The sequence below is a fragment of the Drosophila eugracilis genome, unplaced genomic scaffold, assembly GCF_018153835.1.
Source record: "Drosophila eugracilis isolate 14026-0451.02 unplaced genomic scaffold, ASM1815383v1 contig_2152, whole genome shotgun sequence".
In the NCBI taxonomy this organism is placed as follows: domain Eukaryota; kingdom Metazoa; phylum Arthropoda; class Insecta; order Diptera; family Drosophilidae; genus Drosophila; species Drosophila eugracilis.
Window position 1 is genome coordinate 1728686 of NW_024573036.1, and position 21814 is coordinate 1750499.

At 43.5% G+C, this 21814-nt stretch overlaps 1 protein-coding gene across 1 annotated transcript in view; it reads right to left on the reverse strand.

The window, feature by feature from the left end:
• The window catches only part of LOC108111032, a 90505-nt gene that overhangs the window by 11414 nt on the left and 57277 nt on the right, over positions 1-21814 (reverse strand). The window contains exons 4-7 of the mRNA XM_017220359.2: positions 15217-15477; positions 14681-14877; positions 2682-4913; positions 1849-2523 (exon numbers count right to left, since the gene is read on the reverse strand). Of these exons, the coding sequence (XP_017075848.2) occupies positions 1849-2523; positions 2682-4913; positions 14681-14877; positions 15217-15477 (3365 nt within the window). The remainder of the gene's footprint in view (positions 1-1848; positions 2524-2681; positions 4914-14680; positions 14878-15216; positions 15478-21814) is intronic.

The following is a 21814-nucleotide window of genomic DNA, read 5'->3' on the forward strand; positions in this document are numbered from 1 at the left end:
TTGCAAGTGTTCGAGGGGCAAAGAAATAGTAATTAAGTTGACGCTTGCCAAAAGGGGAACGCAAAGAAAGTGCAACAAAAGCCCGCGGAACCCACAATTAAAATGCATTCTTGGGGGCAACACTCAGGGAAACTGTTAGGTCTATATATACAGTTTAATATATATTAAATATATCTCCAATATATAACCAACTAACTGCAGTTCAAAATGTCGCGGATATTTAATTTCTTAAAAGAAATAATTTTGACATTAATTTCCTCAGTGCAGCCCTCCCCTTCGTTAAGTTTAAACTTGTAGCTTTCCATTTAGGTGTGAATAGAGTTTCTTTCTTTATTGTTCAACGCCCCTTTGCTGAAAAAGTCAGGTGGGCAGGAAGGTGAAAAGTAAGGTACAGAAATGCTCTCGGTTTGGGGTTAAGTTCTCCGGCCTAATCGGATTAAAGACTAAGTGGCGACCTCTTTAAGGGGATTATTTGAGAAGAGAAGTTGTACACTCAAGTTTTCTAATTACGTAAATTTGTTTATTAGATTTTTATAGTTGCAAAAGTCGATTTTGCTCCGACTTTATCTGCCCGTCTAAGCCATCTTTTCGCTTTCTGGCTGCTAATTGACTTTTGTCACCTGGTTTCCAGCCAGAAAAGGCCACTTAAAAAACGAAGTTGAGACTGTGGCTGGGGAGTATTTTTCATATTCCTTTATTATGATTTCATCAAAAACTTTTTCGAGGCCACTAAAAACTCTATAAAAGTGTGGAGTGTGTTCTCTGGGAGTATTTGAGTTAAGTGGTTCTGCGAAAAGTGCTTAGGATTATGTCTTTCCTTTTGTTTATCCATATGGCATTCAGAAAACTCTATTAAGAGTTATAGTTATTATTTCCGAGTTTTACTGTCGTTTCTAGCTTGTCAATTTATTCTTTTATTATCATAATTATAAATATATATCCATGAAGTTAAGCTAAAAGGAACTATAAGAACTCAAACCAACTAAGAGCGTAAAGAGTAATCTCAACCGATTCCTATTGGACTTCTAAAATCCCTTGAGCCGCCTTGTAACCAATTAAAAACGGGGCAATAATACAGAGCTCGACCTATACAGTGGAGATTGCATCGAGGGGACAATGGCAGCTGAAGGATAACGGTTTAATTCTCACTTAATTGGAATTACGACGGTTACTTTTCAGCCACTCCCGTTTCCGTTTCCGGTGGCGCTTTGCGTTCTCGATTGGTGTCATTTTGGTTGCCAAGGCGAGCTGCTTATGCCCGACACCAAACACCATGGAAAATCTGGTGGCTAGCTCGGGGGAAAAGCGTGGGAAAATCGTGGGAAAGGGCCAAAAGCGTGGCGCTGCATTTGCATGAGTAGCTCGGTAAGTGGAAGAGGAGCCGCTCTAGATTGACATGAAATGCAATTACGGCCAAAAACTCCGGCCTGGGGAACAGGGACACCCATCGAAATGGCCGCCATAAATCTGCGCCGAAAAATGTGTCGCTTAATCAAGACGCACACGCCCACACCGAATCCCCCTGAAACCCCACCGAACTCCCAAAACACAATCCGCATCCCACGTTTCTAGCCACAAAGCCACGTCTCTTCATAAGTTGCCTGGCTGAAGTGAAATTTGTCCAGGCTCACACTGAGCGGAAAAATTGGTAAATATTGTGGAAATTTTTGTATTGCAGAAATTCAAGTGGTTCTCCTTAAGGTTCTTGCTTGATTATTAAACTTTTTTATGAGGTATTTATGGTCTTAATTTCCACAAATATAACAGATTTAGCAGGTTTTGCCATAAGATGCTAGTTCCTGAGTAAGTTTTAATCAAAGCTACACAGTTTTCTCTGTCTGTACTCACACTCTCCGGCTCCTAGTCCGTGTCCATGTCCATTGCCATGTCCGTGGGATCCGGCTGCTGAGTTGGCAACGGAGGGCAGCACTTGATAGCTGTCGCCGTCCCCGCCGATGGCACTTGTCACATGATAGCCGTAGCCGTTCGAATGTGGATGCTGTCCGCCGGAACCGTTGCCCCCCGAACCACCTACTCCGCCGTAGATTCCCAGGATGGCTTTGGGCTGTTGGTACTGGCCGTGGTTATTGTGGTGCTGCTGCTGCTGCATATTCAACTGCTCGTCGGGATCGTGGAGGGCGGTGAGGGTGAGTTCCATCCCGCCATTTCCATTGCTAATGTCCTTGGAGTCCAGACTTCCGGTCGGGTAGTACGGTGGTGGTGGTGGTGGTTGCTGCTGCGATTGCTGTGGATCCTGACTCAGCGACGGTCTTCGACTGGCGTCCAGATCAAGGTCGTACTCCTTGGCTCCCGCAGATCCAGGATTTGTGGTGGTGTTGGCGGTGCCTCCTCCTCCTACCCCTCCCACAGACCCACTGTCCTTTTTGGAGGCGTGTCTCCTCCGGCAGCGACAAAAAGCGTAGACAAGAGCCAGAAAAACGAGGAATGAGAGGGAGGCGATGATGATGGCCACCAAAGCGGAGGTTGTCATGGAGGAGTTGTGCGGCATGTAGGACTTGCCAACTGAAAGAGGATTAAAGAGCTTCAATGTTTTGGGTTTTTAAGGTATACAGAAGTGGGAAAGATGCCTCTTTTCCAAAAATGGGAGCATATTGTCTCGTAGAATAAGAAGCCTTTTAGTAATAAGCAAATTATTGAAGAAATTTAAGAAGAATACTCACTTTCTGCATTGGCATAAGCTCCGCAGTGTTCATGGTTAGATCTCAGACAGAGTTTGACCCGCACCACTGGACCTGGACCCGCTGTCTCGGCCAAGGCCATTGTCCGATCCTCGCCCAGGTGAGAGCCACCACCAGCTCCCAGATTCCTGCCTGAAGTGGTGGCTGTGGTGTAGTGGGCAGGCCGCGACATGTGGTTGATGACGGCCTCCTTGAAGGTCGTTTCACTGCCCGAGGGAAGCAGAGTCAGGGTTTCCACAATCTCCCACATGGGTACTGTGGCATCCCTGGTAACGAGCGATTCCACTACCGCGATGAGGGACAAGCAGGTGGCTGCCACATTGATGCCCAAAACATGCGAATTGGGATCATAGCTTACATGCAGCGGCGGTGGGATCTTACTGACTTTGGTGGTGGCCAGTATGTCGTTGGAGTAACCCGAAGTTCCCTTGGAATTCAGAGCATAGACCTTGAACATGTAGCTCTGGTGCTGATCCAGGGGCGCCAGTTTGCAAGGATTCTCCTTAAAGCAATTGAACTCGATCCACTCGTGGTTGGAGTTGCTGGAAGAACTGCTTATCTGATAGCTGGGTATATACCCATGGCCCGAACAGTCGGATAGGGTTTGTTCCCTAGGCGTGGCCACTCTCCTGTAGCTCACCAGATATTTAGTGTTCATGAAGCCACCATTGAATCCCGGCGTCCAGTTCAAGACGGCATAGTTGTGACCCACTTCTAGTATTTTCAAGTTCGTAGGCTTCTCCGGTGCTCCTTTGGGCTGCAGTCTTATGGGAGCTCGTATGCTATCCAAGGGATTCACGGCTCTGCAGATATATTCGCCATAGTCCGAGTGCTGCAAGTGGGCTATCCTCAAAATGGAGGTGTAGACATCGTTGTTCTCCATCCTCGTGCTGATTTCATAGTGACCATCCGAAGACATGGTCAGCGGCGAAGGATTGTTTCCGTATTGCCATTGGAACTCGGGTTTCGGATAGGCCTGAACTCTGCACACAACCTCAGCGGACTCCCGGAGATCATAGGCCACCTTGTTGTATTGGTGGATGATGATTGGTTCATGTTCGATCCTCAGATGCATGGAGGAGTTGGCTGAATTCACATCGTTTTCGTACAGGCAAGTATACAATCCTCGATCGTTTGGCAGCAGCTGATTTCCATTAGGTCTGGCCTTGCCCCTGAATCTCAGGATACTCTGCACCGCCACCACTCCGCCTCCGGCGTCAGTGGGAGTGGTTCGTATGTCGAACATCTTCCGAGTAGGCAAGATCTCGGTTCCATCTTTGATCCATCGAATCTGTGGAGTGGGCTTGCCCTTGGCACTGCAAGTCACCGCGTAGTCCACATCGCCCACTCGTCGGGTCATATGCTGCTGCAGCTTGGCTAGAAACTGAGGTGGCTGGTGTACTTCCAGGATGATAGTGGCTATTTTTCCGATTCCCAACTCATTCACAGCATGACAGTGGTATTTACCCTCGCTGCCCAAGTGGGCTTTTGGAATGGAGTATTGGGGACCTTGGGCTAGGATCTTCTGGGTGTTTCCAATGTCGCCATCCATGTCGCGGAACCATCGATATTGGGGAACAGGCCATCCCGGTGGATTGGCCGAGCACGTTAGGGTCACTCCATTGCCCACATGAACGACGGGCTTATTCGGGGTTATATACGCCTGGCCTGGCCGATGTCGAACTAGCAGAGCCACCGTGGAGTTACCCACTCCCTCCACTCTCTTCGAACTGAACGGCTGCATTATGTTCACCGATCTGCATATATAGTTCCCAGCATGCTCAGCTCTCACCGAACCCAGGGTCAGAAGTTCCCCAGTGTATCGGAAATCGGGAGCTCCTTCCTTCAACCACTCAATGTTGATGGGCGAAGGGTTGGCGGTGACATTGCATCGAATCAAGACTGTTTCTCCCTCTTCCGCTTCATGGGTCTTCGACTCTATGACCACAATCGGGGGATATAGAACGTCGAGGACAATATCCTTTTCCCCGGTCTTGCCCAATCCATTATCCGCACTGCAGGTGTATTTTCCGGCATGATGACGGTTCACCCTATATATAGTGTGAACGGGCGTGGCACTCACATATTGGCCATTCCGAGACCAACGCACATTGCTGACCATCGGCTTGGCATCCACTCGACAGTCTAGCTTCGCCACGTGATCGCGTTCTACCCGCAGGGGGTTCTGGGGTCCCACCTCCACTCGGGGGTAGTCTGTAGGAAAAGACAGAAAGTAGTGTAATATGTTATCAATGTTTGGTTTAATCTAATCTTTACTATTATTTATGCAAAACAAGTTAGCAGCAAAACATCAATAAAAATGGCATATAACCGTAAAATCGTGGGCAGAATAGTTTATAATTTATTCACTGTTCGGCTGTGGTTATTTTTTCGGTTCATTTGGGTTAGCATACAAATAGGCAATTACAGTAGCTAGTTTAGATCCCCTCCTTAGTTGGCCGGCTGTTCGGGCCATTAACTTGTCAATAACCGTTTTCAATTACCCGAGGACGGCAACATTGTTGTAGGGGAAAAAAGTCCAGCTTATGCCACTGAAGGACGTTGACGAGTTCAGCGTGACCCATCGACATTTTTAAATAATGCCATTTTGTGGAGCAAAAAAGCGCTATATGTTTACTAGGATGTATATTGGGCAAATGGCCCTAGAAATTGCCGCAAGTATTTTTGTGGCCCAGGTACAGTGGTTAAGTTTGTTGGTATTTTGGTGAATTTTTATTCTCACACTTATTAAATCTAGTTTAAGGTAGTCGTTATAGTTTTTCCAACTAATTTATGATTGAGCTTCTGATTGCCATCATAAAGCATAAACGGTTAATTGGATTTCTCTCTTTCATTCATCAGAAGTGTCTCTCATATAATAGAGGTTTCAAACTGGTAATAAAAAACCTATCAACGAGCGATAAATTATTATGCCGAAGCAATAAAGAACTCATAATTGAAACGTCGGCGATAACGAATCCACTACACTTTATTCGATACCACTTTCTGTTGTCTTTATCTGTCATTTATCTGTCAACTTTTCCCATTTCCAAATGTCGAACTGGGAAAGCCTTCACCTTCCCCGAAACGCCTCGATGCCCGAACATTTCACTGACTTTTAGTCGTTTAACTCACCATTGTGCGCTTTGGTCATTTGGTTTAAGTGCCGTTAGTTTCATTCCGTATCGAATCGGTGGCATTACCCCCGTTTTTCCCATTTTCCCACTTCTCCACTTCTCGACCTCCCCACCCACTTGCCACCCAACCCGTGAAAAGCGCGTTTAGTCAAGCGTGAGGCATAATAGTGGCTAAGTATAATTGTTGCTGTTGTTGTTGTTGTTGTTGTTGCGCCAATTAACTTTCGAACACTTTAGTTTAATCACCGTCTGCCCAACCGAACGGAGTCTGACCTCCGCCCTCCAGGCCGCCGCCTCCTGTTCAACAATTTCCCTGCGATTATAGCTGATATAGCCCATTGTTATTGTCGGGCCAGCATTTTGGCCAATTGTTTTTGTTGGCTCTAACTCGTGAAGCGACGTAAATGTGCCTGCGTCATGGTCTAAGCTCCGAGGACTAACCAAATGGTCAGAGCAAAAATTCTAGAGGATTGTTTTTACAAGATTATAGACCAATGGGTACCCCATATATGATATGCAGCTTTTTCTTCTTCGTATTTTAATTTATTTTAAAAATATTTTAGTAAAGAGCTATCTATAAAGTTTGTTAGATTTAATCTATTAAATGATGTGAGATAGAATATAGTTTCTCTTTTTCTTTAAGCGGGAGGAAAACGAACTTTCCCCTTCAGAAATACCCTGGAAAAGTGGAGAAAAATGCTGCGTTATCCGGGACCCAATTACGCGTCGCCCGAAAACATTAAAGCCTAGCTCCTAAATGAGGGGCGCCGTGTGTGCTGGTGTGCGTATGGCGGTGGTTGTGTGTGTTTGCTGGTGTGTGTAATTATAAAATAAAATTTAATGAGCAGAGCTCCGACCAGAAAAACAGAAGCCACCGCGGAGGAGGAAGGAAAAATCAAGTTTGCATTTCAACACATGCTGTTGAATGCCACCACCCCCCAAAACCCCCACTTGCGGAGGAACAGCAACCCTCGGGGCATTTTCATGCCCAGCCATCCATGTAGTTTCACGCTGATGTCGGGGTGTTGCTGCCACGCCCACCGCTCCCCCTGCCGCCCCTCGAAGTGGTAGCCTAGTCCAGAACTCTCGCTGTCCTGACATTTGCCATGGTCTTTTTTCGCATAGTTTTATAACAGCAAAAATTGTAAGAAAGGGAGAAAAAATTAATTCAATTCCTTGTGCTGGTAATAATGATTTGGGCATGGTATTTGTTAAGCAACATCTGAAGATCCAAGAAATATTTGTGGTTCTTATAGAGGAAGGAATTCCAGGGAAGTTTAGTCAAATAAGCAAAAAATTGATGAGGATGAGATGTTTCCTTAATTAAAGAAACTCAACCAAGTTGAGTGTTGCTCTCAAAATGAAATTGAATTTACTATTACTAACATCTAGGTTTTCTCTCTGAAAAGGGTTTTAACATTTCTTTCATAAAGAAAGAGCATTTAAAGTTCATTGATTCTGAAATAAGCCCATAGCTTGTACAACATTTTTTTGCACAATTTTTTAAATGAGTTACCTGGGTTGGACCTTGTTCACATGTATGCTGGCACGCCTACTGCTACGCCTAGAATTCTTCCCCTTTCCATATTTCGCCACTCCTTCGCCTTGCACATTGTGATTTTATGACCGGCTACATTAGTGCCATGAAATATGCTCCTCCTTGCACCCGCAGCTCCACCTGAAACGCCAAACCGCCTGCACCACCTGAACCACCCACAAAATAACCCACCCACCGTAAGCCCAACCCAACGCAATCCCAGTCCACAACCAAAAACCAAGCCGAGTCGACGAGATCCTGGCTTCCGGCTAGGCAGCGTTAAATAAAAATGAAACGTTGCGCATACGCCGCGTTGGCCGTGGCGTAACTTATGCCCGCTGGCCATTTTTGCAGCGAAATTTAATTATTTAACCCGGAACTGGGCCGAACTCGGGTTTTTTTTGTTGCAGCTGGTAGCTGGTTTCTCGTTTGCTGTTTCAGGATGTATCACACACACCTGCTCGGAGTGATTTTAATGAGTCGAGTTTGCAGTTTGGCTTTAAGCTTTTCTCTGGTTATGACTCGCCCACATGGCACCGGGAAAAAATACCTCGAAAATTACACGAAAATCCTGATATTTGTACCCGTTAAGCTGTGACACGTTTTTTAATAATGAAATTGGTTTTACAAACTATTTAATGAAGAGATGAAAAAATGTTGACTGCTTAAAGCGCTATTTTGTTTTTCTTATTTTTGGGCAATCTCTTTGTCTCTTCCCAGAATTCTTAAGATTATTTAGAAATATAAGATTTTTTACAGTGCGGTTATGAATCCGCCTGCAGTTGCAGCCTTTGTTCAGCTGGCATTTTCCGCCCTCTGCTTTCCATCTTGTCCAAATTGAAAAGTTACTACCGACAAAGGCGGCAAACCGAAGGAGTTGTGTGGGGGATGCAGCTGCCGCCGATTCTTCTGCTCCTTCTTCCTTTGCCTGCTGTCGCGTACGTGTCACAGTGAACACATCACGTGACTTCCGGCGCGCGTGCTTTCAACACCTAACCACCACCCGCTGTCCCGCGCTCTTCCCCTCTTTCCCCAATTCTCCCCCGTTTTCCATACATTTCTCTGGCCTTTCAGGGGCCAAAAAATAAATATCGAAATGCCTGGGGAAAACGCGTTCAAATTAAGAAACCGAACGGAGGTAGAGATTTTTTCATGGTAAAGTCAATAACTAAGAATATACGAAACTTAAAGCTGGATATCAAATCAATAGTAAAAATTTATAAAGAACTTTGGTTAGTTAATTAAAACAGATGTGTTCCATGTAAAGATATATTCAGCTCATATATATAAATAGAAAAATAGAATGAATGAATGGGGAGTAGTTATTCCTCTACATTTTGCTAGCTTTGATAGAACAAAATGAATTCAAGTTTTACGAAATGGCTGGCTCTCGTTTCCTATTCAACAAATGGCCACCGAAAAACCTCATCGTCGAAATGATCAATATATACAAACGGATTTAAAATAAATCAAGCGATGCCCGCACGAGAGTGTAATCATTATGCCGCGATGCCGCGAATATTTCGCAGCCACCACACTTTTGGCCCACTTTTGTGGCCCCACAATCGATGGCTTATAAAAACTATAGCATACTTTTTTGGGGTGCGAGAAAGGGTGTCACTGCAGTGGCAGGGGCTGTGGGAAAGGGGCGGTCACTTCATTGTGCACTTGATTGCGCTTTGTGCACTGGTCCATAGGTGTCATATGGCTGGTGGAAATTAATTGAATTGGCTTTGGCCGGTGTAGCGGGTACAGTGAGTACTGCGAAAACAAAAACAAGTGGCCAAGTCCTTTGGAGCACTTGCGGTCGAGTCGATGATGAAGTTGCCGTGTTGGGCGAGCCAAAAAGTGTAGTGCAGTTAATTGAAATTGGGCAAAGCAATTAATTTGCTTTTGTCACAAAAGCTGTTAAGCTGAAGCACAGGACACCCGAAAAACACTCGACCAGAAGAATCCTTTGACGCAACATTTGTTTCTATAATATGCGCTTAAAGCGGCTTAAAGTTTTTTTTGCCCAGTTACCTTTGCCGGGGCCTCTCGAAAAGTCTCAAGTTGAGAGTTCTTCCGCTGGAGTGGAGCACTCGAAAGTCCAAAGTCTAGCTGGGTCCACTACAACAATGCTGCATTCATTAAAATGCTGTTAAAAGCCAGAAATTTTAAACTTGCCCGAAAGAAGTCGGAAAAACTTGAAATCAGCTTAGGAAAAGTCAGGAAGAGTCCAAGAAATCGCCAACAGAAGAAAGTCTTGAGGCGTACACCGGAAAAAATAGCTCACAGTTTCATGTAAACTTAAATATGTTTTTCAAATTAAGGAAGAGATTAAATATAATTTCGAAGGCCTAAAACCAACTTTTCTTGAGTGTAACAAGAATTACTGGTCACAAATTTCGGTTTGTCTTCATCGCCTTTTGTGGTTATGCAAATGGCCAAGGAGCAGGCCAATAACCGAAGCCCAGACCGAAAACAGTCGGCTGACATTGCCCGGCACTGACACTAATTGCAATTGTGTGCAGCATTAGCCCGACTTTCTGCTCCTGTCCTGGTGTAAAAAGGTTTTCATGTAGCCAAGTCAGCAGACGTCGCTTACTTGATTTTTCTAGCCCCCTCCCCTCGGGTTTTTCCTATCTTTTCTTACTTTTTTTTTGGTGTTTTTGTGGCCCGGCAGTGGCATAATCAAAAAGGACAAGCCACGAGTCTCCTGCTATTCCAACGATATTGGCAAGACTCGAATCTCGAGACGTGCTGACTTTACTGAGATGTGATTGTGATTGGGATTTGGGATTCGGATGGTCCCGTGGTTCGTTTCCAGGGAATGTTTGGCTGTCGTGTCAAGGTGTCGATGTGGCTTGCTGCGAGTGCACCGTAATCACCGGTGGATGTGATGACTGGGTGTTCAGGAAAGACACTAATGGTCTTAAAAACTATTCGGCAAAGTTAAGAAATCAATTTAATCTGCTTGCAGTTAAGGGAGCCAAAACTGAAATATAAATAAATATTAGAATATGGTCTTACTTTGGATTGCTTAAAATTTAAATTTTTATTGAGTTTCCAACTTTATTTCCGTTACTTGTTGCAAGGCTTGTGAAAACTAGAAGGTTATCGTCAAATATTTGGCCATAAAGAAGCAATTTGCAGGCGTTTCCAACTGCCATTTCCGGTTCTGTTTGCTCGGGCAATCTTCTGGCTAATGCGCATTATTGTCATTCGGAATTTGCATGCCGCACACCTGGGTACTGGTGCGCCACCCTGCACCCCCGTGCACCACTCACACACATGCGGAAAGCATCTTTTTATTCAAATTGAAATGTCTTTTCAACGGGTTTGCTTTCCACTTCAGCGGCCCGCGACACATGAGTGCTGTTTGTCTTCGTCGCCGGCGACTTTTTGGCCAAGGACTCCGCAAAAAAGGAAGATTGAAAAAGGAAGATACAGACAAAAGGAATGGAAGGTCGAAAGGATTTATGTAAACTATCCGTTACTCTTTTCATCACTAACTTAAACTTAATATATTAATCCAGAATTTCAACTCAAAATTGGAAGGGATGACTACACTAAAATCCCTATGGGTTCTATTAACCATATCCACAATATTCATCGTAGTATACCAAAAACTAATAGCTCTAATGTTTTTTAGGTTTCAGAAACTCTTCGACTCTTATTTCTCCCGACATTCCGCGTATGAAAAGTGTGGGGATTTATTTGGGTGGCAGAGGCATGGCAAAGGTTTATTACGTGCGGCGCATGCAACTGAGCAAAAGTCACGTGCAGGACGACACACCTGAGTGTTGGAGCGGGGGTTTTCGGGTTTTCAGGTTTTCAGTTGGGAGATTGCATTTGCTGAAGCCCAGTGCTCACACCTCCCCTCGAGTGTGGATGAGGGGGCTACAAGATGGAACGTGCCTCTCACGTGTGCAGCAAACTGTGCCAAGTCGACAAGGCGATGGTGGCGCCCTCGTGTTTTGTCTATGCGTGGCCACGTTGCGTATGCGCAATTTGATGGCCTTGCCGCCCACTCGAGAGGCAACTAGCACCACCCACTCTGGCGCACACTTTGAAGTCATATTTCTGAATCCCATCTAGGAAAAACACAAAAAGCGCGGGCCAGAGACATTTTCAATAATTTCATTTGGGGGTTTTCGCACGTTATAAAACACTCAACGGTCGACGAGAAGTCGTCGCCTCGCTGACAACATGACGCATTGGGAGTTTATTTTTCCAAAAAAAATATATACATATTTTTTAACCCAATTTTTCTCTCTCAATTTTTTTCATGTCTTTCGGTTATTTTTGGAATTTTTATTTTTTGGTAGCTTCTGGCATAAATCAATCAAATGCAGGCACAACACGCAATGCACACACACACAAACAGCGAGGAGAGTGGAATAAACGAAGCGAGACGGCGGACTGAGATATATGTTGTTATATATACAGTTGCCATCAAAATAATAGCACTTCTTAATTGCTTAAAATCGAATCATTTATTGGGAAGCTTTATTTACCGAAGACCATCCCATACCTTATTATTTTGCTAAGAAAACATATTCAAATTACATCCCCTACACTTCTAGATCTAATATTTTGTTAACAACTGTTTATCCAGAGGAAACAGAGAAAAAAGATGGCATACCGACATACATGAATCCAGTGACATTGGCACCGCTCTCAAGAATCCATGCAAACATTTTCAATTAAAAAACTGCCCTGCCATTTGTCAGCTGCTGCTTTCCCTGTTTCGCATTCTCATCTCTATTTTCCATTTTCTACTCTCTGCATGTATTTTTTCCTTCTGGTGCTATCAATTGCTTATCAATCACAATCACAATCATGAGACAACGTCGTCTTTGGCTCGCTTTCATATTTGTCTCAATGCAGCTGTCGTCCAGTGATTGTCAAACTGGTTTTTTTTTCGAGCCAAGAAAAATGAGGGGAATTAGAACGTGATGTCGGAGTTTCCTCTGTCACGATGGAAAAGAGCGATGGGAAGAGGAAAATTAGGATGATTGAATATGCTCTGTTGGAACATGAAGGCTAATTTGGGAGTTTTGCTGTGGCAAATTATCCGATAAATAACACTCCTAGGGCCTTACCAACCAGTTAAATTTCCCTCAGCCCATCCATATTTATGGAACTTACCCCTGCCAAGGAGATCTTTAATAACTACGAAATTAGCCAGCTAATGCAGGACTCACAATCAGAGGACTGAAATTGCCGTTCGTCCGCAGGCACTCCATCGACAATGATTGTCAAACTGTATTCGATTGGCTGTCTGCCATGTATTTCGGATTTTGGCCTTTACGGATCGCCTGCAGGCGTTTTGGAAGCCATTGAAAAGCCGAAACGCCGCTGCAAATTCAATTGTTCTTGTCGAACGTCTCGCAAATCGCTGGCCAAAGTTTGCTGATGTGGCTGCTGCTGTTGAAACTTGCACAGCCCTCAGGCCCCATACACATAAATGCACCTCAGAGGCCCACTTTTGTCCCGGGACACAGGTCCCCGGGGCTCCGAATGTTGGGCCAACATTCAAGGGGGCTGACTTGCTGCTAATGGATTTTAAATGAGCCCCATAAATAGCAGCAAGTCGTCCTGGCACACGCCGAAAAATTGCATTTGCCACGCCTGCCGCAACCATAAAAGGAGTTCTACTTCTGGGATTCCCCGTTTTCCCAGTTTTTTCTTAACCACTTTGTTGGTGTCATTTATTCTGCTTCTATTTGGTGTCTGTTTTAGCCGGTTCGTGTTTGCTTAGATTGTTTTCTTTGGCTAGTTAGTACCCTGTTTTTGCAGGGGTTTTAATGGGTATAGAAACTAATGGTAAGGGAACTAATACCCTTGTTTTATAAATTTTTTAATGAGTTACCTAATTTTCCCTTTGCTTTAAGGTAATGCTTAACAGATAATTATATTATTTTTCTTCCCAACCTATATAAAGAGTAACTATAGGTCCGTTCCTTCCTTCTGACTTTCCGTTCCTTCAACTGACTTTCTCTTCTTTATTTTGCCAAACAGAAAAGACTATAAATATTTGTTACGCTGACGACGCTGGGGGAGAGTCACACACACCGACCACATATTTACAGGAGACATTTATATATATAAACATATATGAGTTGTTCTTGTTGTCTGCTTTTGCGGCAACAAATCCGGCGTGTATAAAAATGACTGCAATTTATGTTTTCCTATGAATATATTTGTGGCAAGCTCGGCTCTACTCCACTCCACTCCTCCTCCGGCCGACCCACTGAATATATTTTTTCTCTGCCTTTTATTGCTAGTTTGTTACTTTATTTGATTGCATAAATTTTATGCAGATTCCGTAACATGTCATTGCAAGTGATTTTTATTAAATGCAGCGCGCGGTGACAAGTAGATTGCGCATACGCCGCGTTGTCCCCAAAATTTAATATCCGCCTCAAATGTGTTATGATGTTTTGGGGCCAAGAGGAAGCTAAACTTGCCAACTAATATGACAAGTTGATGCTCCGGTCATCCTGCAGCAGATTCCTGTTGCTGTGGTCCAATAACTAACAATCAAGTGGCCGTGCGGCATGCTGGGGGAGTATTTTTGGGTGGCAGACACTTTATGTGTCTCGTGTCATCTGCTTGGCTTCTCGGTCACGTTGATCATGCGACAACAACATGTGTTCCCATAACGCAGTTGCCAAACTTTAATTACAAAAGAAATGGCCAAAACGAAGAGTGGGAATTGGAAAACAAGTTGGTCCGGTTTTCCTTTCAAAATAGTCGGTTTACCTAAGACCAAGTTTCTGAGGTAGAGAGATTTATCTGCTTTGAATGAAGTGCACGATAATTAACTTTACCATCTATTTCTAATTAAGAAAGGGTTTCTTCTTGAATTGGTTTTTACTTTTATTTCTATATAAAATACCGAAGTTCTGTTCAAAACATAAATTTATGGCTTTGATTCAGCGACTCATATTATCAAAACATATCTTAAATTTCAGCTTGATTGCAAGTTTCAGATAAGATAAGCTTGGAAACTTCTTCTTTTATCTGGTATTAATAAATATTCCGCAGGCTTAAACCGTAAATTGTATTTTTGCCGCTGTGACCCAGACTGACCTAACAATTTAACTTCATCAGGGCAACCACACAGCCCCAAAACTACACTGAGATAAAAACTGAAAACATTTAAGGAAAGTACACTTATGGAAACTATTTGATACTATTTGTTTTGGGAGTACACATTTTCTTACACTTAAAAACTAACATACAAATATTGGTATATTGTCCTAACCTATATCCTTAACCTTTTTATAAGAGTGCAGTCCCAAAACCCAACTACTCACAGTTGACATTCAACGAGACGCTGGTCTCCAGCATATGACCCTCGGGCATGGCACGATTCCAGACGACGCATTTGTACTTGGCGCCATCGTCGGCCCGTCGGGGAACAATCTGCAGGGTGGCGTTGGTATAGTGGTTCTTCGACCCGCCCTTCAGCGCATACGACTGCAGCGGTACGGTGCTGCCCTCGCGGTACCAGCTGCAAAAAATACACAAGTGATAGCCACGATTTAGTGCCAAAAAACTAGGAGGAGTGCAGGGGGATGGCAACCATGTGTCGGAGAAGGATTATTAATGAAGGCGACCGCCCGTTAAGTGATTTACTTTCCACAGAAAGGGAAATATGGAAGGGTGAATGCATAAGGCAAGTCAGAAAAAACTTAAGAGGAAGTCAGAATGTCTCATTATAGTTTGGAAAAATAAATGAATGAATGGAAAATCCGGTCTTCCAATAAGATAATCAAATTAAAATTAAATTTAATTAGATTTTTCCTTCCAAGAACTCAAACAGAGTCCCTATGATTTTAAATTCTCTTACGTTATCATTGGATCCGGGGAACCGCCAATACTGCTGCAGGTCAACTCCAGTGGCTTCTCCTCGGTGGCCACCGCCAAGTTTCCGGGAGTGACCATCGGCGGATGTGGAGCCGTCAGCACTGTCAGATTGTAGAACTCCTGATGGACATCCGCGCCCGTTCCCTTGGCCTTGATCCGGCACTCAAAGCGTCCATTATCCCGATTGTAAGACGTATTCTTGATTTGCAAATCGTAAATTCCGCGACTCGGTCGAAAGTCCAAGCTGAAAGCAAACAACAAAATCAAACAGAAAGTGAGCAGCGAGTTCTGAATAAACCTGGAAGCGATTTATTAAGTATGGGAACAGCGGGAGAAAACTTTTACTTTATGCAAATTAAGTGCTCGTATTTTTTGTTGACTTACACCAGCTGCACACACATTTTCATATATTTATTTATTTTTATTTATTTCTATATTTGTTTATCTTTTGTAACCTCGAATGGTATATATTTACGTATTATTGGGAAGTTAATGCTCTGCTGGTCAGGATAGGTGAAAGAAAATAAATTAAATGTTTATCGGATGTCTGGGCTTTAAGAATGGTAAGAACTTATTAGTTGAGAAAGGAAATGCAGTAGTAAGTAGCTAACTTCCTAAAAGAACATTTTCCCTATAAGATAGAGCATCCTGCAGTCCTTGCTCTCGAGAGTTTCTGGGAAATAAATTTCTCCTCACTTGTTTTCGTTAAGTAGCCGCCCCTTCCCCCAGCGTTTTCCACCACTCACTTCAGCTTGTTGTTCATTTTCATTTTCGTTCGCCTTCTGTTTTCCGTGTTTTCACTACTCAATGGGTGTGTGTGTGTTGCCGTTGGGTTTACCCTCGGCTTCCCCTCGATTTCATTTCGGTGGGGCTTAAAAGCCGTGTTCCGAGGCCGGCGAGGAATAAAATGAAAAATGCTCATGGCAAATTAAGCGTCGAACTCATTTTTGTAAATTTATTAGCCCAATTCCTGTGCCGGACTCTGGTGCCTGGGGTCTTGTCTTGGGCATTACATTTTTATTAATTTAACATGGCTGGCGTTACCTTGATGATGGGCAAGGAGGGGCATGGCGGATTGACTGACTAAACCCAAATGGAAAAACTCAATCAAGCGTAATAGCCGCCGAGCTGTTGAATATATCCGCGGCACATTTCATTTTGCAGGAGTATTTTGGTTTGACACTTCAAAAAATCTTAAGCAGTATTCTCCGAAATATTTGCCATTAAGAAAATTAGAAACTAAACTTTATGAAAACGAGAAATTTTACAAATATTTGAATTTGAAACTTGACTCTTGGAATTTTCCATCTATCGTAATCCTCTCTCCTACTCTGGCTTATAAATGCATGGAAAACCCCATCGCGGAAAACTGCTTCTCAGGAGCTGCCTGGCCTTGGCTTCTGTGTTTAAATTTTAATTTCTTATGATGAAATTTTCCGCCAACAGAAAGGGGCGTGAGCTGGAACGGAGGCGTGGCCGAAATCAAGCACTCGACATTATTAAAGTGGATCTTATAAACTTCTTCAGCGGCAGTGCAACGAAATGCAAATTTTCGTGCTCAAAAAAATAATAAAAAGAAAATGTTCAATTTTGATAACTCTCCATGAGAAATGTGTGTACGTGTGTGTGTGGTGAAAAAATGGGAAAGTCGAGGAGAAATGGTTGCATTTTGTAGTTCAGGCTGAGATTTCGTTTCGGCTTTCCACTTCTTTTTTCCAGCAGCTTTTGCCATTGCATTTCCGGCAGCGACTTTTACGAGGCAGCAGGCTGTCTTGAAAGGATCCTTAAGAGCGGGTGGAAACTGCGAGGAAAATGGATGGAAAAGTGGGTGTGGAGCTGGGAAAGGAGTCGTCGTGCATGTGAAGCACATAATTGCCTCTGCCAGGAGGCCTCTGGTGTCCTTGCAGCCTCGAAAAGAAGGAATTTCTAATGTGTACGTAAGTGCTGTACTTCTGCCTTCTCCAGCATCCCCCCAGCCCTGTCCTCCTGCCTTCGGTTATTATGTTGCATCGTCGCAGGACTTATGCAAAACAGTCGCTGAATTGTTATGCAAATTGTTGCCAATTACATGGCAATGCCTCCTCTTGCCTCACTGAGCAGGGAGCCCCACCCACATGCACGTACCACTTCACGGAAAGTATTGAACAATTACACTGACCTACATGTCTCTGGTAATTGGAAGGGAGCTGAAGTCGTTTTCTTGATATATTCTAAAGGCAAATAAGTATCTAAAGGCATGTGTTTTCAGCTTAATAATGATACTATTTAATATGTAGATCAAGAGGGAAAATTTAAACAAGGAAACAATTTCTGTTTGGGTATGAAGATTCAGTCACAGGAATATCTCCATTTTACAATTTCTACTATGAAGAAGTTGAATGAGATTCTATCAAATCTATAAATCTATATCAACAACGTCAGAAGTGAGTCATATATCGAACTCCGATTCAGCAGGAATTTTCCTTAAACCTGCTGAGTAGTGTGGCCCCTTTTGACAGGCACAAGACAACGGAAAACTCGACTGGCCAGCTCAACTCGCAAACTTTCCCCACTATCAATCGAGCGAAAGAGATGGAGTGTAGGAAGGAGATGGAGCGGAGGAAAGTGGGGAGAAAACCTGAGGCAAGCCACTTGGCTTGTTAACGGTAACTAAAGCTCACTTTATAGTTGGTCATGGGCGGTGGCAAATCGGGTAGACGGAGGCGTGGGCTGATTATGTTATTATCGGTTTAGTATCGAAGTCTTATGGCTCGTTTTCTTCGTTACCCATCTCATGTCTCGTGTAATTCAATTTGCCAGGACATCCTTCGCCGCCTCGGCTCCTCTTTTTTCCTCCGACAGTTTCGCATGCCAAGGAGTCGTCTTCAGAAAGTAATAAACTTTTTTTCCTGCTTTCTCTCAATGAGAAACTTTATCCACTTAGAAAAAAACTATCTCAATCTCTGATTTAATAAGAAGACTTACAAATTTTCAGGAAAATATCACTCCTTCTACACGCCTTAAACTCTCCAATATGGTTTTATTAAAGATTTAGGATCAGATTTTTCCTTAGAGTGTAAAGCGAAAAGGAAGCTGATGGGGAGCCGATGAGGGCAAAAAATGTAAACGCGCCAAATTTGACGCGTGGCAAGGACGATGGGCTGCCACACCCCTCGATCGCCCTTTTACGCCCCTCAACGATGTGCGTTATGTGCGGATAATTGACTTTTAAAATGTGTGTGCGATATCCCAACAACAGCAACAAAAACAGAGATGGGGACAAGGGAGAAGGGTCGTGACGTATAATTAAACGGCATATTGTCACGCATCCCTGAAACTGGGAAGTGGGAGAAAGTTAAGGAGAAAGTGATAGGCGTCCAAGTAAAAGAGGCAGTGAGTGGGGGAGAAGGGGAAGGACAAAGGACGTTTCTCTCCTGTTGTTTGTTTTTGTTTGGACTTAAACTTTCCTCTTACCCCCCCGGAAAATGAATAAGAAGTGTATCTGTATTTGTAGTCACAAGATGTACGTTTTAATCTGGAATTACAAGGACATAAGACTGCAGAATATAATCCTAAGTCCTTTCTAAGCTAAAGCACAAAGGCAAATCGTGACAATTAAAAGGCATATGTCCCTCAAATATTGTTAAAGTTTAATTTAACTTTAAAAATATCTCATTCCAAATTTATTATTGTTTGTGGTTTGACACCCCCTTTTGCTGGACCACTTCAATAATGTTTTAATCCCTTAAGAGCACTATAACTCCCGAAATTTGTCAACTTTTTAACAAGTCCTAACAAAAAAAGAGGATAAATAAATGCAAACAGCCCAACAAATCAACGGACAACCGAACTCTTCCGTCACTCCTCCGGCGAAGCGTTCATCAAGTTATTCACACAATCTCCGTCAACTGACGTACTTTATCCCCCCTGAAACCTCAGAACAAGCCCCCCTTTACCGAACTTTACCACCCCTTTGTCACCCCGTCCATCCAAAACTGGTCCCAACTGGCAGTGCCAGTGACTTATTTATGCAAATGGCCATAACAAATGAGGCGCATACACTCGACGCTCTGTGGAGGTGCAGAGGGGGCGTGGAGGGCTGCTTTTCGGGGGGTTGTTTTGGGGACAATGGGTGAGGCGACATTCTAACCTCACAGTGGAAACGATTAATTTGGTGCCCGGTTCGGCTCCGAAACTCGAACGCTGTCCAAGCATTCCAAAATGGAAGGCCCGAGGCTTGACATGGGCGGGGGTGTGGTGAAAGGGGGATCGGGTGGCTCTCCTGGGGTGCAATGCATGTCTCAATCGTGCAACATGGCAGCTCATCAGTGGCTGCCAGAGGGGGATTACTGTACAGTGGGGCGGCCTCATTATTGAAACATGTTGCTAACATTTGTTATGCAAAGGCGACATTCATGCTAAATGCGACTGTGTGGGTGGTAAGAGTGGGATGGCACACATATCTGCATGCATCATGCTTATTGGGCCCCTATCCCTCTGTACATAGCAAGAATTAGTCGAGGATCTCAACCACTATTTGGTAATCAAGCTAATAAAGGCTTCGAGTTAGTTTTAATATTTGAGTACTTTTAGGAAACATTTTTCCAATATTTTGGATTTACTCTTAACCTAATGTTTTCTGCCCCTTAACTTACAGTACAAAGTATATTTGAATAGCTTCCTTTTTTTTGCAGAACCATTGTGGGAAATAGCTATAAATGCCTGAGAAGTTGGTTCACCACCCTTCTTTTTCAGTTGCGAGTTTAACGAGACATCGTTGTCATATCCTTAAAACTCCGTTCGCTCCTCCGTCCACCAATCGTATCTGTGTTGACTTTATCTACTGTCCGAGCAACAGAAGTCGGATTGGTGACTCGTCCTGGTAGCTACACTTAAAACAAAGGGCAGCACGTCTATTTTATGTTTTTTTTTTTGCAAATTAAAAATTTCAAATTTAAGTAGTTTTCTTTTCCATTCTTGTTAGTTAAACATTTATTGTTTCATATTACATTTATTTCTTTTCGTGTAGCAGTCTTGGGAGGGGATAAAGGGTGCTCCTTTGTGCCTTTCGAGTTCAATACAATCTCCTGACATACCAAATGTAGCGCGGGGTTGGCAAATAGCGGGGGGTAATGCCAGTGTGGCCCTGCCAGCTAAACTATTTACCTTATGTGCTGTTTGTTGTCGCCTTGGCTACACTTTTCCCAGCCCTCTCCCTGCCACGCCCCGCGCCATTTGATGTCGCTGTTCCCTGTGAATCGCATTTATGCATTGTGTGTGTGTGTGCGCTCTTTAACGTTAACGGTAAATGTGTGCAAATGACAGCGATATGACAGGTCAAGGCAGTCAGGCGAACAGGCACACACGTGCACAGGGCAGAGTGACATTCCAGCGTTGCACTGAGAGAAAATGTTTTCTATTTTTCATGATAAATTGTGCACGCAATTTATGGAAATGACAAGTTCTTGCTATCAACTTGCTTGATATATTCTTTTACTTTTATGACTTTTTTAATGAGTTGCAACTCCTGGATGATATTTCTTAGTGCACGACAAGCAGTGGCTGCAGGAGCTGTGATCTGGCAACAGCAGGGCTCACACTCGCACATTATCCTGGGCAAAGGTTTTAGTGTCATTGTCACCAGGTGTTGATAAGGGCAACGTAAAAGGCTCCCACCGAAGGTCAAATTTATGGGTGATATTTCTGTCGTTCCTCAGAAAATATTTAAAATTAAAGATGCATGCTATGTGGCACCAACTTGATAAGGGTTTCTCAAGCCATTCGAATATGTCTAATATAGAAAGAATAATATTTTACTTTGAAGAGTTATTTATATAACCCAATTTGGCATTTATAACTTAAAAGATCTTATCCTTACATTAATCCAGAAATAAGGAACGTTTAGTTTTCTTTTAGGACAGAAAATTGAAAAAATCATCTTTAAGGTCCACCTGCCCCACAATATACCATCAATGCCTGGGAATTTACACATTTTTCCGTATGCGAAAGCATCAGGAACCGGAATCAAAGTCAATTACATGACAAATGTGCCCTGAATTGAATGTTGGGAATGTCAAAGGAAAGTGTCTACGGGAAATATTCCCATTGCACTCCGTGGGCATAATCCTGTTGAGTGGCTAAGTGAGATTGCATTTGTTTTGTTCTCCTTTTCCAGGGGACCATCTCTGGCTATTTGTTTGTTTGCCTGTTTGTTTGCATTTTCTTGTGGCTTCCATGTTTATTCATGACACAAAAGCTGAAAAAACAGAGAAAGACACGCTTAAAAGCCGCAATGACTCTTCACATTGACAGTATTAAGTGCGAACGAGAGGGAGGGTGAGATGGCTATAGATATAGCCATATATAGCCATGCATCATCGTGTCTAGAATCCAGAATCCCCACAAGCAGCTGCCATCTGCTGTCCAGCTTCGCATATTTCTCCACTGTCACTGATTTCTCAATAGATTTCACAGAGCAATGTGCATAAATCATAACTCGGTTGAGGATGTTCCTCCTCCACTTTCACAGGGGCAGCAGGGGGCGTGGTGTGTTAAGCAAAAGTCAAACCACTGAAATGTGGGTGGGGATTTGTCCAGAGGGG